General features: G+C 32.3%; 1 protein-coding gene and 1 pseudogene across 1 annotated transcript; one reads left to right on the forward strand and one right to left on the reverse strand.

Moving 5' to 3' along the window:
- The first annotated feature begins 947 nt into the window (after positions 1–947).
- Positions 948–1,842, forward strand: LOC103490079 (U-box domain-containing protein 4-like; annotated as a pseudogene).
- A 2,860-nt stretch (positions 1,843–4,702) lies between these two features.
- On the reverse strand, positions 4,703–9,706 carry LOC103489915 (boron transporter 4-like). The gene is made up of 14 exons (XM_008449257.3): positions 9,564–9,706; positions 9,042–9,147; positions 8,875–8,957; positions 8,215–8,407; positions 8,004–8,142; positions 7,682–7,847; positions 7,425–7,591; positions 7,117–7,290; positions 6,936–7,031; positions 6,726–6,842; positions 6,255–6,577; positions 5,745–6,024; positions 5,511–5,648; positions 4,703–4,916 (listed from the first exon to the last, which is right to left on the reverse strand). The coding sequence occupies exons 2-14, from the start codon at positions 9,143–9,145 to the stop codon at positions 4,887–4,889; spliced, it is 2,010 nt and encodes a 669-aa protein (XP_008447479.1). The 5' UTR covers positions 9,146–9,147; positions 9,564–9,706; the 3' UTR covers positions 4,703–4,886.
- Between the last annotated feature and the right edge of the window lie 9,575 nt (positions 9,707–19,281).

Below are 19,281 nucleotides of genomic sequence, written 5' to 3' on the forward strand. Positions count from 1 at the left end.
TTGAAAGTTAATCAAACTATTTTTTTTATTAAGTGTATATTAAGTAGTTTTTACAGAATGAATTTAAACAAAAATGATTTTCTTAAAATACATTTTTATCTTAAGTAAATCCAAATGGATCCTTAGTTTAATTATGTAACTTTGATGTCGTGGCAAAAACATTTTTGATATATGATCTTTTTTCTCATGTTATAGATCTTTTACATTAATTTATATATAATAATAGAGCAAGTTTGTTGAAGTCATAACTTGTCTAATTTATCCTGACAAAGGATACATTATTGTCAGTGGTTTCACAAAGTTTGCATACGGATGTTGCGTGATAGTTATACAAGGTTTAAATCGACGAAGACTTCTACATGATCTAAGTAGGTAAAAGTTGTATCATAAATTTTGGTAAGGTTTATTTTGGTAGTTGAGATATTATGATTGTTAGTGAACAGATGTAGTAGAAGTAATAGATTTCTCAAATATCTTGCTTAGTGGCTCATATGGATTTTTTTTTAGTTTTTGGGCAAAATAATAGATGTGTAGTTGTCTCACATTGGAAAAGTTAAAAAAAAAAGATGAGCTTCAATTTTTCATAGTTAGTTCTACTTTAAACAAGTATGCTAACTCTAGTCAAATTTTCTTTTAGATTTTATAGTTTAAGAATGGGATTAAAGTGTGGGAGTGGGTACAAAAGCTTTAAACCATCGTGCATAACATTTTGCCAAAGAAAAAAAAAAGGTTAAACTATATAAAATACCCAAAAACTTGTACATTGTTAGTGTTGTTTGTCGAAAATATCCTTAAGGGTCTATTTGGGGTTAGGGTTAACACTGTGGGCTTAGGTTAATCCAACCCTAACCCCCGTTTGGGCCAAGGTTTATGGAAACCTTAGTTTTAGGGTTTTCATAAACCCGTTTTAACCTCCCTTCAACCCGTGTTTCACCTCCCTTCAACCCATGTTTCGCCTCCTTTCAACCTGTGTTTCCGCCTCCCTTCAATCCGTATTTACGCCTCCCTTCAACCCGTGTCAATCTTCTTCCTTCACTTCCGCCTTTCTGAATCTCTCTCTCCATGAGTCTAATAAAGTTATTATCAGGAATGCTGGAGCCGTGAAGTTGCTGGTTTATGCGCTCAAAACCGGTACGGAAACTTTGAAACAGAATGCGGCGTGTGCTTTGATGAGCCTTGCTTTGTTGGAGGAAAACAAAACTTCGATTGGGGTTTGCGGGGCCATTCCACCACTGGTATCTTTACTACTGAATGGATCGAATAGAGGGAAGAAGACGCGCTCACGACGCTCTATAAGCTTTGCTCGATCAAACCAAATAAGGAGCGGGGCATCACTGCTGGAGCTGTAAAGCCATTGGTGGCGCTAGTAGCGGAGTAAGGTACGAGTTTAGCAGAGAAGGCGATGGTGGTTCTGGCTGGGATTCAAGAGGGAAAGGATGCGATTGTGGAAGAGGGTGGAATTGTTGCGCTTGTAGAAGCAATTGAAGATGGGTCGGTGAAAGGGAAAGAATTTGCAGTGTTGACACTCTTGCAATTGTGTGTTGAGAGTGTGAGAAATCAAGGGTTGCTCGTCAGCGAAGGTGGAATTCCCCCTTTAGTTGCACTTTCTCAGACTGGAAGCGTTCGAGCAAAGCATAAGATGATTACCAGAAACTGATTAGTCGTTAATTATTACATGATTTTTTGTTAGCTGATTCTATGAAGTGAACACCTTGTTGAAAAATTGTTAATTTTTATAGGCAGAAATGCTTCTGGGGTATCTAAGAGAACCAAGACAAGTTGCATCCTCATCAAGTCCTTAACAATTGGCCTGAGATGATTTTTTTAGGAGGTAATTGTATTATTAAGTAGTGGTGGTATCGTGTATAGGGAGTGGTGTTTTTGATGGTTTGTACAACGTGGTTGAGAATGTTGGAAGAATGAAGATGGTAGAATGAAGTTAGTGCAGTTAGTAAAGCCAAAAACTGACGGTTAGAGAAGAAGTTGTACGATTTTTAACTAGGTTCTAGGATATCCTATTTAATGACATTCCGATTTACTAAATAGTGTAATATCACTTGGTTTCATTTTATGGGTTTGGGGATTTGATGAAATTCTGATTGGTGGTTGTGTGTCTTGTATGGGTGAAGAACCCAAATTCTATAGAACTCATCATCTTTCTTGCAGCTCTATGTGAAGTACATTGAAGTTATGAAATTTACGTAATTTAACTTTCATATTTTGGTTCATTTTGGTTGATTATATTCTGCTTATTATTGATTGATTAAAGTTTAAATGGTAGTTGATCTTGAAATGGGGAATTGCTGCTGCTAATCTTAATTAATTAAGAGAAAAAAATCGAATTGGTACGCCTAATTAGACTCATTGAAGTCCGTTTATTCTTATTCTTGACCGGCCTGAAGTATATTTTTCTTTTTAGTTGATTAATAATGTTTTCATTATATATTTACAAAAAACAAAAAAGATTTAGGGAGGACTAATAATCAAAATGAATACACATAAGAAAATCAATGAAAATGATCAATATTTGACGAATAAGAATGTAATTAGGATTATTAAGAATCAAGAAGTATTAAAACACATGTGAAAATTGAGATAGAACAAAAATGAGTAAATGATATCATAAAAAAATGAAAATGATACAAAATTGAGTTTAATTGAAAACTGCATTAACAAAATTGGTGTAATATTGGACTCAAAACACTCGATTCAAACATGAATTTTGAATTGCAATGCATTCCAATCTCGTTACAATGTCCAAACATCCTCTAAATTTTTGTCCAAGAAAAAAAAAAAAGAAAAATTGCCAAGAAAGACAATCATTATATGGAAGTCTAAGAAACAATCTTTTAATATTTGAATGAAGATCTTACCTATCTTGAAAAGATATATATTATTATCTTATCTAAAAAAGAAAAGAAATATATATTATTATAAACATGTACAATTTGTTAACAAATTATTTTGAAATTAGACAACTGTCTTTACTAATTTAATAACATTACACATAAAAAATTATTTACAATAAGAGGGGTTTGACACTTTCGTAAAAAATATGCAATAATAATTTTATATTTAAAATGTCATTTAAAAAAAATTATACTACATAAAAAAAATTAATAACCCAACCCACATAACACTTTTCTTAAATAAATTTTATCATAAATTCCACGTAAACCTACCCATCTAACCCTTTCTCTAAACACATCTTATCATAAAATCTTCATTAACTCTTCCCCATCTAACTCTTCCTCCAAACACATCTTATCGTAAAATCCCCATTAACTTTTCCCACCTAGTCATTCCCCAAAACACATATTATCATAAAACTACATTTCTAAACTCTTTCCCCAAACAAATTTTATCATAACACTAACCCTTTCTTAAATCAACCCTTACCCCAAATGCATTCTAAAAGTTTCAAAGATATCTTAAACTTCCAAAATAAGTTAAAAAATATTATTTTTGTTAATTTTGAATGGAAATTGTCAATGGTTTACTTAAAAAAGATCCATGAACTTTCAAAATTTTTAAAAATACCTTATAAGCGGAAGTTGTTAAGACCATTTTCCTTCTCTATTTTTTCTTTTACAGCTCTTTTTTTTTTCCCTCTTTACCTCTGTTAACTATTTGACATTTTTTTTTATCTAAAACAATAAATTAAACCAACAAAAATGCACCCTTCATTTATTATATATAGATTATTATTTTTCAAAAAATACGTATCTCAATTTAATTTTGGGACATTTTTAAAAATAACAAAATATTAAAATTATTTACAAAATATAGCAAAATTGGTTAAATTCTCCTTAATCCATTTGAATTTTTTGTCATATTTGTAAATAGTTTCAATTTTTTTTTTGCTATCTATAACCGTTTTCCTTTGTTTTTTCAAGTCTATATATATATATATATATATATATATTAATATCAAAAGTGAATTTTATTTGGTATATGTGTGATACTTTATATTTAAATTTTCTAAAAATGAATATATCATCTTAGAACAGCATATTTGATGTATTATTTACATTTTTACGATACATTTGTTAATACACCAACAAAACATGCATAATTTTAAAAGAGAACCCTAAGTAAGATTTTGTAAAATGAAGGAAATAAAAAATTTCAAAAGGAAGAAAAAAGAAGAATGAGAAAATATATTTTGAAAAATGTTGTTGTTATTAAACTTAGAGCTTAGGTTGGAATGATTTAAAAAACAAAATAAAAAAGATGAAAAAAAATCATATATATACAATTTTCATAAAAACTACGATCTAAACAGAAATATAAATGTATCTCACAACTCTTTTTAAAAGTATTATATTCCAATTTGTTTGATTTGCTATATAATACTACAAAACATTTTATTAATGTTTTTCAAGGTTTACTAATGGTAACATGTTTTCCAAGGTTGGCTAGTGGTGATCGAATTGTGAGGTCAATACTATTCCACTCACTTATTATATTTTAATTAACATTCTACAGTTTTGCATATTTTACGATCTTTACTTCTCCACCTCCCAAGATGAAATTCAATTTTTAGGTATTCATGGATTGGGTCGAAAAATTTTTAGATTGTAAATTTCTTCAACCAATCAACTAAAATAGTGCTTGTAAAAAATGAATTCAATCCAATCCAACCACATTAAACAAAAAGAACCTATTTATAATAACTATAAGCCTATATAAAAATCATATAGAAAGATAACAGTAGATCTTGTATTAGCCATCAAACTTTAGAATGAAGTTCCTATAACAAGCTATTATACATCCCTAGCTCCAACTTTACCTTTGTTTTCCAATATCATAATAAGGTGATGGATGCATACGCACATGAATTTTGTATCACTTTACTTTGAAATCTCAACTTCTAGTATTTGTGATTACCAATGCCTTGGATCGTCAGGATGGATCTGCAGAAGTAAATCATACATGATTGTGAAGTATCTTTCAATTGATTGAGTGCCTATGTTTTATCCAAGTGCTAACGATTTTAAGTTAGAATTTTCCATACTACCTTCACTTATTGTGTGTCACGTTAATATGCTTTTAAAAATAAAACAAGACTCACTGACATTAATACAAATCAATATGTATTTATAAAGTGTGAACAAAAAGAGTATGATACTCAACTTATTGTGTGTCACGTCAATATGCTTTTAAAAATAGAGTAAGATTCACTGATATTAATACAAATCAATATGTATCTATAAAGTATGAACAAAAAAAGTATGGTACTCCCCCATAACACTAGAAAATTTTCTGAATTTTGAGTTCATTTGGATTGACTAGAAAAAAATGATTTAAAAAAATCATTTTTATTTAAACTGTTTTTATGAAAAAGAGATTAAAATATCTATCGAGATTAAAATATCTACGGAAATTAAATGAATTATTTAAAGTATTTCAAAAAGAAAAACTATTTTGAGTGCCTAAAATAACTTATTTTTCTAAATTAAAAAAGTAAAAACAAACTCATCCTGGTAAGAAATTATGGTATCTTTTACCTGATTGTGTCGATCCTCATTGAAGCTTTTAGTTCTAACTTTCAATTCCCCTCTATGGGTTGTCAACTCATCAAGTATTTCAGCATCGCATATTTTAACTTCATCTTCACTATCAACTATATGAGTGGAATTCTTTTCCTATCAAAGGAGAAAAAGAAGGGCTCAGCATATTATCCAGAAAGATGAAAGTTTTAGGGACTAAACTATGATATAGAGGATGCATCTTTTGAGTACCTTGATAGGCAGGGTAAGCGAGAGAACTGAGGTACCGGTTACTTCTTCGTACTCAACGGCGTCGAGCTCCTGCAAATAATGAGGCTGGAGTAGCTTGGGAAGGACACGATGTCTGATGCCGATGAGAAGGAAGAAAGGCAAAGGAAACAAGACTCCAGCTATGGGAATCCAGGTCACTCCAAAACAAATGAGGAAATATACAAATTGAAATAGAGTGAATGCGGCTATGTATTTGAATGGAACAGACTCCACAAAAGAAGCATGAAAACCTTCTAGGACCCTGGAAAAAGAGAAAAAATGGAAAACCACAACAGAAATAATTAGTTGTTAAAGATAATACAATGGCTCATGATAAGAAAAACCAATACCACTAACTAAAGAAAGATGAGACTAGGTGACCATCAGGTGAATCAATTAAAAAACTATAATGGAAGTTAAAAGAGTAATTGATCAGAAACTTGTAAGTGTCAATTGCCTCTCATAATTATCAAGTCGGTACGAAAAGCTTACTTATAACGTCGACTAGGCATTACAAAGAGAAGTAAAATCCTTTCCCAAAATTGGTTTCCAGGTAGACTGTCAATGGCCATGTACGCGAAGTATCCCCAGAGAACTGACGTTGGTATCTTCTTTATTGCTGGTAAAGCAAATACTGATGCTGCCACCAGAAGTGATTGCAACAGATTGCTCAACCTTTGCTCGTTCACTCTAACGGGAAGATAAGCATCGATATGCTTCTCTGGATCGAATGTAACATTTGCATTTTCATCCTTACTTTCACCTTTCATGACTGCCTCCTTCAAATCTTCCAGCTCTTTGACCACTGTTGTCGTCTGCTCAACACCACAAAGGATCAAAACGTTATTTGCTTACTTTTATTTTTCCAGCAACATGAGATGTGATAAGAACAAATCAACTGCGGTAGCTGTCAGTTATAATAAGTCATAGAGAAGTTTCATTTTTGACAACCAGAGGACATACTATTGGGTTGCTTTCCATTTCTAAGAACACAGCTTGCATTTGGCCATAGATTTCGGAATCACTAGCTTTTCTTTCTATGCTTTCCTTTGCACTTCTTAGCATCTTTCTTCGCATCAACTGCAATTGTGATAAGTAAAACTAAGCATCTGATATGGTGAAACATAAGTAAAGTACTTGCCACATTTCACTTCTATGTACATAAAGACTTACACGCCTTCTGAGAGTTGCAAGGCACTTGGTGTGCATGGGGGACTGTGGCAAAACCCCATTTGAAGGAGGAAGCCCGATCAACCCACAAAGCAATGTCTGAAATTAATTTTCCATCATATAGAGTTAGTAAATCATGGTACTGATTGCGAGTCACTTAGTAACAGCACCATGTAGATGTTACCATAAATCCCAGCAACAGGATGTCATAGTGGTAAGCAGAAGGGTTCTTGAGATTAAACTCCTTTTGTTGTGCCATCTGAGAAGCAACACTGTGATCAAAAAAATAAAGTCCTGCAATCATCACAGCAGGAATAAAGGCCGCAAAGATGTATGCAGGAGGTATCTTCCCCATGTCCTGCAACAAACATGTACTATCAACATTCACTTAAGAACACAGATGAATCCATATGATGTTACAATTTACAATTCCATCAAAATAAAACATGCTACAAGACCACAAACTATAATGCCAAGGGGCAGAGGATTCACCTTGACAACGGTCCAATGGTTCAGCGAAGTAGATTGCCATGCCAAAGGACTTTGAAGTCTTCTAGGTACTCCAAACGGGACTTTGCTTGGTACACTAAATGATAGTGCAGTCCATACTACAACCATCAGAGGAACTCCATAGTCTGCAATGAAACTCCTTAGCCAGCCTATGGGACACAGAGAAAGTATAGAAATATGGTTAGGCTATTCTTGTGAGTAGTTGCATGAGAGAATAAATCTCTGCTTCATTGACAAACCTGTCCCATACAACCATGATCTTGCCTTTCTGCTCTTCAAGGCAGTATAGAGAAGGCCAAAAGTAAAAATGATTCCCAGTAATCCATTTGTGTAAACCCAATGAAATTGATAATTCTCTAAACTTGTATTCTCAGTCTCAGGAACTTCAAATTCGCTCACCACTCCCTGAAACATTCAAAATTGGGCTACAGTGGAAAATATATATAAGTATATTACAAGTTCAAATTTGAACTCATAAACTGTCATCTTTTTGGATCAATGTAGAATGTAAGCATTAAGAATCTGAAATAAACTCCTTTCCTACTTAAGTCTTAAACACACCTTAATAGCTTCTTGAATGAACAAAACAGAGATTAACATGCCAAAAAGTTCCCCTGCAATCCTTGTAAATTTGTTGATAAGCCTAGAAGCATTGAATATAGCAAGAAGAAACAGCAAGAGGGCTGTCCAGGCACAAACCCTGTAAAACAAAAGTCAATATTCTGCCATAACGAAGTCTTCACATCCGTAGTTAAAGAGATTGACAGCTTACCATCCTGCCCAAGCCAAGAAGAGGTCTCCCCCTATATCTTCCCTTTCCTTGCAAAAATTGTACAAATAGGTATACATAATAATTGTTGGTTCTGCAACCCCCACAACTAGGAGAGGTTGCCCACCAAGAATTGAATGAAGGATACCACAAATGGCAGTGGAAGCCAATGTTTCTACTGTGCTCAATCTTCCATCTATTGAATAAAAACAAATATGCATGGAAGATAGTGAATTAAAATGTTTAGGAAGAGTACATAAATTATTATATAGATTGGAGGGATTTAACTTTTATTTCATTTTATTTGTTAAAGCTAAAATGTCTGTTGGTTTAAGATGTTTTCAAAGCCAATTACCTTTTCCAAATATTACTTCTTTCTTTTTCTTCACGCAAAAATATAATATATATAATCATAACAAAACAATTTTAAGAAGCCTTTTTCAAATGTACTTTTTAGATTAAAAAATATTTACGAACAGAAAATAAATCTTTAAATTTCGTCAATTTTATCTTGAAAAAAATAAAATGATTTGAGGATACAGTTTCAATAACAGAATTCTCTGTGATCAAGAAGTAAAAGGTTTCATATAAACCAATCTTTTTCTCTATATCTACTTCAAATTTTACGTAAGTTACATGGGTTTTACAAGCTTTATTACCAACCTGTATATCGGCTCAATTGCTCACCAAAAGCAATGACAGGAAGTGCAGAAGCGAAAAAGATATAAGCAGTTGGGGCCAAAATTCTGTCAAACCATCAAAAAACAAAACTAGAAATTAATTTTAAAGCAGAATCAAACTTAAAGTTAAAACAGAGTTCAATAAGTTACCCAATTCCTGAAATTCGACCATCAATCCAATCTTGTTTATAACAGGCGGCTCTTCCTCTAATATCATCGACAATACCCCTAAATGGAGTCCTTAGAATCTCCATTCCTGTATATGGAAGAACTAAGAATACATTTATAAAAAAAACAAGAAGGTCGGATTGCATTCACTACCGAACTCCATAAATAACGGAGAGAAATATAAAATAAATTATCCACGATAGTGAGATTCCTCCGTTTCTATTAGAAAAAACAGAAATAGAGAAGAAAGCCGTGAACGAAAACAAAAATCTCGAAATGCTCGTCGATTCAGTATTTTCGTAAAAAGCTAAACAAATGAATCCGATGGATTGCATGACAATCAGATTGTTAAGAAAGAGAATAAAAAAAAGAAATAATTGGTTACATGTAGAGAGTAGTAGCAGTAGAGTTAGGTGGTTTTAAGGTGAAAACAAAGATGAAAAGTATAAGAACATGATAGTGAATGGTTAGCGGTTGATCGGAGAAGAATGAGGGAAGACTTGCCGGAGATTGTAGAGTTGTAGGGCGAGAGGAATTGCAGTGGTTGGGATTGAATTGGCGGGTTGTAGGAATGAATTTGTGAAGGACTTTGGAGGCAAATGCTAAGCGACGTCTTTTAAAAGACCCGCGAGAGTTTTGATTATGCGACGTCACGGAAGTTTGTAACCGTACACTCTCTCACTGCTGCTCGGTTAATTTTAGCCGCCTGCTCTCTTTGCGTCTCTCAAATTATCGGACTTTTTTTCTTTTTATAAAAAATAATAATTATAAAAATAAAGGGAAAAAAATCGATGCATTATTTTCTAAAAACATTTCCAACTAACCTAAAATGAAAAAAAAAAAAAAAAACATTTATAAAATATGACATGTTAGAGACTCTAATAATCATATAGATATTAGAAAATGGTTGAATTTTTTGTTTTTTATGTTCAAATAATTTTTTAAATCAATCTAAATTTCATTTTTTTTATTGTTAGAGTTAGATTTGATTTTTTTATTTATTATTTTGCTCCTTAAAAGTTCAAGGCATACTTTTGTTTTTTTGTTTTTTTAATGGTTAATTTTCATAAATATAACAAAACACCAAAATATTTACGAGTGTGTAACAAAATCAAAAAACCCACGAAGTTAGTACACAAAATTAAAAAGTTCATGAAGTGGATAGACATTTTTTATAAACTTCATATTTGCATTTGATATTGCGGACGATTCGTCACTTTTCTTTCTTCTTCTCTTCTAGATTTAATCATATCTTTCTTCTTCTATTTTTGTTTTTACCCTCGATTTCTTCGGCTCTCCCGTTCATTTTCTTTTGAATAAATACTTACAAGATTTTCTTTCTTCTTATTCATCTTCTCTTTCTTTTCTTTCTTTCTTCGTCTTCTCTTTCTTTTCTTTCTTTCTTCATCTTCTATTTCTTTCTTATGGATCCCCTTATCAAGATCGTTTAAATATCACTTTGATATGATTTAAAGATCATTTATATTTAAAGCATTTTTTAAAATTGTTAAAAAGGACTGCACGATCTTGTATAATTTTCTACACGATCGTGTATTATGATCATTTAGAAGAAGAATTATACGCGCACGTGTGACCGATTAATTATATGTTGACCGGGGTATTTTTAGTTTTTCTCATTGTGGGCCTATAAGTTTTTTTGTCCAAAATTTTTCTATACATGAGTGCGAATATTTTACCAGTTATATTTTTGAAAAAAAACTCCTTTTAAATTTGTATTTTGATACTATTTGAAAAAATTTTATAATGTTTTTTAATATTGTGTTTATCATGATTTTTTTAAGTTATTGGGGTGAGTCAAGTCAATTTGGCAACTTTTTATGTTTTCCAAATCATCTACTCCCTTTTTTTTTTAAGATAATTGATGTCTAACGATGCAAGTTAGTTTTTTCTTAATTTTTTTAGTTGATTTATTTTACGTTTGATTAGTTACTTTTTTTTTCAAGAAATAAGTAATTCACTTATGAAATATAAATATATACGACTAACTTATTCTTATTCACAATCAGATGATTTTTTTTGACTTCTAGAATGACTTTATACTTTATATTCTCACACAATATCATTATGTTAGGTTGATTATGAACGTCGTGATTAGTAAGTTAAGATTGCTCTTCTCCCATAGTGACTATTTTTGGATTGTTACGTTAAACATATGGAGGAATATTGTCGAAGAAAGATCAAATATTGAAGGAGTTCGTATCATAAATTTAGAGGTTATACATATATTGATTGGCTGAGGTTGTTGAAGCTTCATATATTTTTGCATTTGAGCTGAATTGAAGTATCTAGATGCTCAATTAATTTACCCTATTCTTCAACCAAAACATTTCCACTGAAATATAGAACGCCAATGAAATGAATTTTAGATAATAATTATTATATTTTACTTAATATAGGTCTGTTTGTTAATTTAGATTAATTAGCATTTTAGAATTAATTAGTTAATTATTATATTTGATTGCAAAACTATAAATAATAGTCATTTTAAAAGGTTGTAACAACAAGTTTTTGAGATCTTATTTATAATATATAACTTTTGTAATGGATGAACTTCACTGGTTTGGCAATGGACTTGGTCTGGTGCCTTAAATTGTTGCATCAGGAACTCGATAAATGGATGTGGATCTATGCATATAATAGACCTTACTACCAAATATTGACATATTTGATAAATTACTCTATAAAAACTTAGAAACAAGTTCATGTCTTAGAAAAATTAATATCAAAATTAAACAATAAATTCATGTTGAACGATGCTACGATGCTCACTTTTTGCTAATTTTAGAACATCATTCATAATATCTACGCTAAATATCTACAACTTAACTAGATGTCCAAGAATAATAAAAGTTTATCTATTATTTCAATTTGAAATTGGAGGAACCTAAATATCTAATCTAATCTCATCCACAATTACTCCATAGCGTTAGGTGTAATTTCAAATATGTTGTGCCATTTTTAGGTTGCATGCATGAAGTCATCACATGCAATAATCATATATTATCATATCTATTACCCTAAACTTTCTTATTCAACTCAATCACTTCAAAATGTTATAACGAAGGATGGAATAGTACTTTTACACAATATTTTTAAAATTAAACAAATTTTAGCTATGCCCTTGACTTTGTGTGTCTTACTAAAACTAAGCTAAATATTATTAACAATAGAATCATCAAATCTTCATGGAGCTCTATTAGTATCAAATACCTCTCTAAAAAAGCTGAAGGTCATTCGAGAGGAATTCTTCTAATGTGGAATGATCTGAAATACAATGTTGTTAATTTTATAGAAAGATCATTTTCGATCTCTACTAATATTATAGAGCATGATGGTTTTAATGGGTGGTATATTGCTATATATGTATGGCCCTGCAAACAGAAAAAGAAGAAGCAAATTGTGGGAGAAACTTAACAGATTAGCTAATCTTTGTGGTCCAAACTGGATCATAGGAGAGAATTTCAATGTGGTTAGATGGAGAACAGAAACATCCTCCCTAAACCCAGCCAAATACAATATGAATAAGTTCAATTTCTTTATCCTTAAGTCCCTACTCATTGACCCTCCCTTCATCAATGGATCTTATACTTGTTCCAACATGAGAGATGCTCCGGTGCTCTCAAGATTGGATAGATTCCTTTATTCTCCAAACTGGGAACAAAGATTCTCACATCACCAATGCAGGCTACTTACAAGAATCACCTCAGATCACTATCTTATTGTGTTTGAAGTCCCCTCTCTACCTTGGGGTCCCTCTCCTTTTAGATTCAACAACCAGTGGATTAAAGAAGATAACTTCAAAACGATCATAGCAAATTGGTGGGCAGATAATCAATAAGAAAGCCATCCAGATTTTTCATTCATGATGAGACTCAAGCAGATAGCTAAAAAGACCAAAAATTGGCAGCATAATAAAAAATGTCTCTCAAGGAAGACATAGATAGAAGGAAGGCTCTCAAACTTGATTTGCTCAATGCCACCACTAAAGAAACCCAATATTGGGCTTAAAGAGCAAAAAGGCTTTGGATCAAATGAAGGTAATGAAAACACAAATTTCTTCCACAAAGTTTACTTCGCTAGAAGAAGAAGAAATCAAATTTGGACTCTATGATACATATGACATCATTTATAACTCAAATGAAGATATCCAAAAAGTCTTCATAGCTCATTTCAGCAACATATATTCTTCAAAAAATAAGATCAGCTGCCTTATTGACAACCTTAACTAGAACCCGATCGACAACTTTTCTTTTGACAGCCTTATCTCTCCCTTTGCTGAGGAAGAAATCCAAAACTCAAATTTCTCCTTTGAAGACAATAAAGCCCCAGGACCAGACGGTTTCACTCTTGACTTTTTAAAAAAGTTTTGGAACATTTTTAAGCCTGACATAAAGAAAGTTTTCCAGGATTTTTTTTTTTAAAATGGCAAGATCAACAAGATTACAAATGAAACCTACATTGCGCTTATAGCTAAAAAGGAGAGAAGCATCTATGCACCTGACCATAGGCCAATCAGTCTTACCACCTCCTTATACAAAATCATAGCCAAAGCTCTCTTTTCAAGGCTAAAAAAAGTCATCTAGAGCACTATTTCAGAGAACCAGATGACTTTTGTCAAAGAAAGACAGATCACTGATGCTATCCTAATTGTAAATGAAGCAATAGACTTGTGGAGAAAAAAAAAACCCAAAGGCTTTGTCTTCAAAATTGATATTGAAAAAACCTTTTGACAAAATTAGCTAGGATTTCATTGACAACATGTTAAAGAAGAAAAAATTTCCACAAAAATGGAGGGAATGGACCAAAAGTTGCATCTCTACGGTACAATATTTCATTCTAATCAATGGCAAACCGTGTGGAAAGATAAAGCCAAAGAGAGGGATCATACAAGGAGATCTCATATCTCCATTCATCTTTGTATTAGCTATAGACTACCTCAACTGTCTCCTAAAACATTTGGAGATTTTAAATAAGATCAAAGGGGTGATCATCAAAGATATAAACCTTACACATTTGCTTTTTGCAGATGATATTCTATTCTTTGTCCAAGATGATGATGAAAATATTAGAAATCTTCAATTCACAATTCATCTTTTTGAATCTGCCTCAGACCTTAACATCAACCTCACAAAGACCTCTGTCTCCTCTGTAAATGCTAACAAAGAAAGAACTGACAAGTTGGCTAACAGCTGGGGCATAAACACCCTTTTTTTTTCCTATCTCCTGCTTAGGGATGCCTCTTGGTGGCAAGCCAAGAACAAGCTCTTTCTGGGACAACATCATTGGCAAGATTCACAAAAAACTAAACAATTGGATGGTGGCAGGCTAACCATGATCAACTCCTCTTTAGTAAGCCTTCCAACATGTCAGCTCTCAGTTTTCAAAACACTAAAGAGTTGCTGCAAAAAGATAGAAAAACACTGGAGAAACTTCCTTTGGAAAGACAACTTTGAAAATGTTTGCCTTAAAAATACTGAGAAAAGGACCTTAAATCCGATCTCGTGGAAAATAGCAACCCTCACAAAAGAGAAAGGAGACCTCAGCATCACCTCAGTTGAATCCACAAACTTTGCGCTCCTTAAAAAATGGCTATAAAGATATCATAGTGAGCCATAAGCATTATGAAGGAAATTCATTGATGCTAAATATGAAAAAAATACACAAGGGAGAAGTGCCTACACAAAGTAAGTTTAGCAGCTCCAATGCTCCATGGAAGGACATCACAAGTAGGTATCAGTGATTCAATGAGAACTTAAACTGGAGGATTCAAAATGGTGATTCATTATGTTTCTGGAATCACAATTGGAATGGTAATGCATCTCTAAAAATCAGAATCCCTAGACTTTATGCTCTTTCCAGATCAAAAGAAGGATCCATCAAAGATACGTGGAACGAAAGAACCAATGAATGAGATTTCAATCCAAGAAGACCTCTCATTGATAGAGAACAGAAGCAATAGAGGGAGATCAAATCTGGCCTACCTATTTTATTGGAATAAATTGGCAGAGATACCCCGGTCTGGAGACTAAATAGCAATCAAAGCTTCTCTGTTAAATCAATGAAAACGGCCATTTGCATGCATCCGCCAATCCGCTTACATAACATTAATTCACAAGCCTACACAAACCTTTGGAAAACAAAAATCTCCAAAAAATGCAAAGTCTTTTTATGGACTTTGATTAATGATGGAGTTCTAACCACGGATAAAATCCAGATGAGGCTGAAATCTTCGTGTCTGAATCTAAATTGGTGTGTAATGTGCAGAAAAGATAGTGAAACGGGGAACCATATTTTTCTCTCCTGTCAGACAACTTCTTATCTGTGGCACAAGGCAAACACTATACTAAGGAGAAATGAGAACTTTGACAGTCTAACCTCCCTCATATCCTTCATTATCGACCAGAGAGCAAAGAAAAAAAAAAGTATCATCTCCTTCAACATTATGGTGGCTCTCATATGGTTAATTTGGTTGGAAAGAAACAGAAAAATCTTCAATAAACTCTGAAATTATCTGAGATTCTATTTGCAACCATGCAGCTATTTGGCTATCTAAAGACAAGATCTTCAAGAATTACTCCTATTCCACTATAACTTTAAATTTACATGCACTTTATAGCTCCTAATTGGCTTATCTTAAGCCTCCTCTATTTCGTCTATTAGACTCTTGTTGCCCCTGTTTTATATGAATATATTATGGGCTAGATGCAGGTTCATTAGAGTTTCATCAGCTTCTTTGTCTGAGGTCGCTCTAATTAACCTCATCGGTTTCTTTCTAAAAAAAAAAATTAAACAAACTTTGATTTAAAAATCATCCTATTAAACGAAGAATAGCATCCAATGGTTTCTTTCTCAATATACTCGAATCAAATAGAAATAATACTAACGTCAAATATGTCTATATCTTAGTTAAGGTTTTTGGCGCATCATGAAATAACACCTTAAAGTTGACGAGTTGATAAATAACACCTTAGTAATTAAAGTTTTTCTCAATCACTGAAAAACTACCATCATCATTATTTCAGTTTCTTCTTAGTTTGTGATGGTAGTTTGGTCCAAATTTCTTTCCTCCCCACGTTATATTTGAACTTCAATAATATTCTCAACTAGTCTAACTAGCGTTGGGCTTGAGACGTATTTGGTTGAGAAATAAAAATATTAATTGTATCTCAAAGAGATGGAACAATGTTCACCATAAACTTTAAACCAAAGCTCACATGATTGTAATAAAATAGGAATATAGAAGGTAATTAAATCTCCTACTGCAATATACCTTAGCTATTGACCTTCCACCCCATCATTATTATTTATAGACGATGCGTCACGCAATTACTTCAATAAATACATTGAATTCAATTTGAGGACAGATGGTTAAGTAACCCATCATATTTTATACCATTTAGGCCCTAAACAATGTTTGTCATTCATATAGTATATATAGAAATTCATCATGTTCTATGGTAGTTTAACAATTAAATATGATTTTCACAAAAGACTAGTAAGAAGATAATAAGGAAGAACGAAAAGTAGATGTGAAATATATTACAAAATACAGATTAAAGATATATTTTATATATTTGACATATTTTGTTTTGGAGTTGTAATTAGTGTTTGGCTTTTTAGCCACTTTAATTTGTTAGATGGTGTATTTTAGTTTATTGTAATTAGTTGCAAATATGTTGGATTAGAGTTTTGGAATGATAGCTCGAAGTTTTTGGGAGCTATTCTTATTTTAGATTTAGTTTTTATTAGAAAAGAATATTTTATATTAAGCTAATTAATGCTTTCTTTTTTAAGTAGGACGTTTTTTTCTAATTGTAGGGTCCTAAAATTAATAAATGTTTTAAGGGTTGTGATTTGTTTTTATTTGGAACTATATTTAGGTTTTAGGTTTTCTTAGGTATAATTAAATTTCTTGCCATCTAACTTTTAAACTCATTTATTTTAATTAATTATTGTCTGATTAAAGGGCATTCGTAAAAGTAACAAAAAGTTTTATAATACTAGAACTTATTTTACAACATTTTCTAAATTGAAAAAAAAAATAAAAATGGATAATTCTCTACGATATATCTAATTACAATATGAAAAGAAGATGTACTATCCTTATTGTTTTTTTTTTTTTTTTGTCATTTGATGCAATCTTCTTTTCTATTAAAATGAAAGGCATATGACCAATTCTAAAGACGTTCTCAAATTTGTTCCTTCGAATCCCTTGCGAGAGTGAACTTGATTATTATTCTGATTTCACTATTTCTGCTTTTTTTCTACTTCTGTCTATTTTCTTTATTAAAGAAGAGCTTTCTAGCTTCAATCTAATTCATTCTAGCCCTAGCAGCCCTCTTCCTCCAAAGGCAGATGAGGCAGCAACAAGTACTTCAACGAGAGTCACAACTGACTCAGCGGGAATAAGGACTACAACCTCCGCCCATACTTCTACAGTTCTACTTCCCTTTCTAATTGTTTGTATTAGCTACTTAGTCTCTTTTCATATGTTTTAAGGATTTTTTTTAGTGTTAAGATTTCAATATAATAAAATGTTTTAGGGTTTTGATTCTTATTGGTAGTTAATTTAATTAATGATCTTTTTTTCACGGACATTTTTCAATGTCTTTTTTAGATTTGTTTCTCTTTAATTAGAACTTTTGAGTTTCTATGTTTATTTTAAAAAATAGGGTGTTATTTATATCATACTGACAAAATCAGTCACGAAATGAAATCGTTGATAAAATTATAAATTTTTTTTGACAAAATCACGAAGGAATCATAATATATCAAAATCACGACGGTTGGAGCAAGTGTAGATCGTCTAAGAGGATGTGTTGATCTCAATGCCTTGGAGGTTGGACGTCTAGTGTAAAACGTTTGGAGTTTGGGTTCCTAGTGTTCTAAGCCAAGGGTATGACATTTGGATCTTCGTCGCGAATCTTGTTGCCTAGTATCTGAACGCGTATGGTATGCAGCCAAAATTGATCGGCAAAACAAAAACTTGTGTGAAGGAGATTGAGTCGCGGATCACACCCGATCTTTTTAATATATTTCGCCGCTCTCACATTATCTCCAAGATAAAACAACTAACTCGATCGAAGTTGCCCCAAAACTGATCAAAACACTAACACCTTTCAGATGATTTTGTTTTTATTTTTTCCTTGGAACACTTTTAACTCAGAGAAAGAAAGTGGGAGAATGTGCACGTCTGTAATTTTTTCTAATATACTTTCAAATGCACACCTAAGCTAAGCATCCTGGTCCCTCAGTGTCTCTATATATTTTCAGGCGTTGTTGAGTGGTGTTATTCATAGCCTAACGGACCGTTGTGCTGCTGTGGATTCATTGTTGCATGAATTTTCAGGCCTTGATATCTTCCTCTCATGTTTGTTATTCCAATTCTCCTTCTTAGTTTTATTTTTCCAGCAAGCAAGGGAGAGTATTGTTTGGTTGGCTCAATGTTTGTTTGGTTGGGTCTATGTTGTGGTTGGTTTTGGACTGAGTCCTCTGTATTTTGTTTTGCTTATGTTGTCTTAATTTGTTATTGGATTTTGGATTGATCTGGTTATGGATATTGGCTCTTCTGTGATTGGATTTGGTTTTGTTTCTTCTGAATGAATGAATATGGTTTGCTTACAATTTTTTTTTACTATTTGGTGTTGGCTAGATGTATCTGGTGTGCTTGCTTGGACAAATTAAGGGAAGCCGATCCCGAGGAGAGTTTGTTGTAAATTATGGTCCCACTTCCTTTGTTTAATTATTCATTCATTTTTGTATTAGTTTATTCTTGGGTGATTTTCGTTTTTGAGCGTTTGTTGAGATTTTAGTCTTATTTTTTCGATTCTATTGGATTGCTGACTTCAGTTCTTATTCAGGTCAAGTTTGTTTTTGAAGTGTGCAAAATGAGTTCTTGTTTTCGAGAATTCTTTGGATAAGTGAAGTAACAAAGAAGTTGTGCTCTATAGTAAGTTATATATTGAAGAATATTAATGAAGTTCTCTACTCAATGAGACGTACAGAGGATAGAGATTCTTGACGATCAAGTGATGCTTAAATGAACAATTACATGGTGATGTCTGATCAAGGGGGAGTGTTTTATTATGACAATTATTAGTGATTATTCTTATGATATATTTATCAGTAAAATGTTATCACTACTTATATATATCATGTTGAGAATGTGTATTGATGTATGTATTGAATGTCATAACTCTGC

Source organism: Cucumis melo, chromosome 4 (assembly GCF_025177605.1).
Source record: "Cucumis melo cultivar AY chromosome 4, USDA_Cmelo_AY_1.0, whole genome shotgun sequence".
In the NCBI taxonomy this organism is placed as follows: Eukaryota; Viridiplantae; Streptophyta; class Magnoliopsida; order Cucurbitales; family Cucurbitaceae; genus Cucumis; species Cucumis melo.

Coding starts and splice junctions, on each gene's coding strand:
- LOC103489915 (XM_008449257.3), bottom strand. CDS start 9,145: ATGGAGATTCTAAGGACTCCATTTAGGGGTATTGTCGATGATATTAGA. Junction 8,958..9,041: donor GGTCGAATTTCAGGAATTGG/GTAACTTATTGA, acceptor ATGGTTTGACAG/AATTTTGGCCCCAACTGCTT. Junction 4,917..5,510: donor ATGAGGATCGACACAATCAG/GTAAAAGATACC, acceptor TTACTTCTGCAG/ATCCATCCTGACGATCCAAG.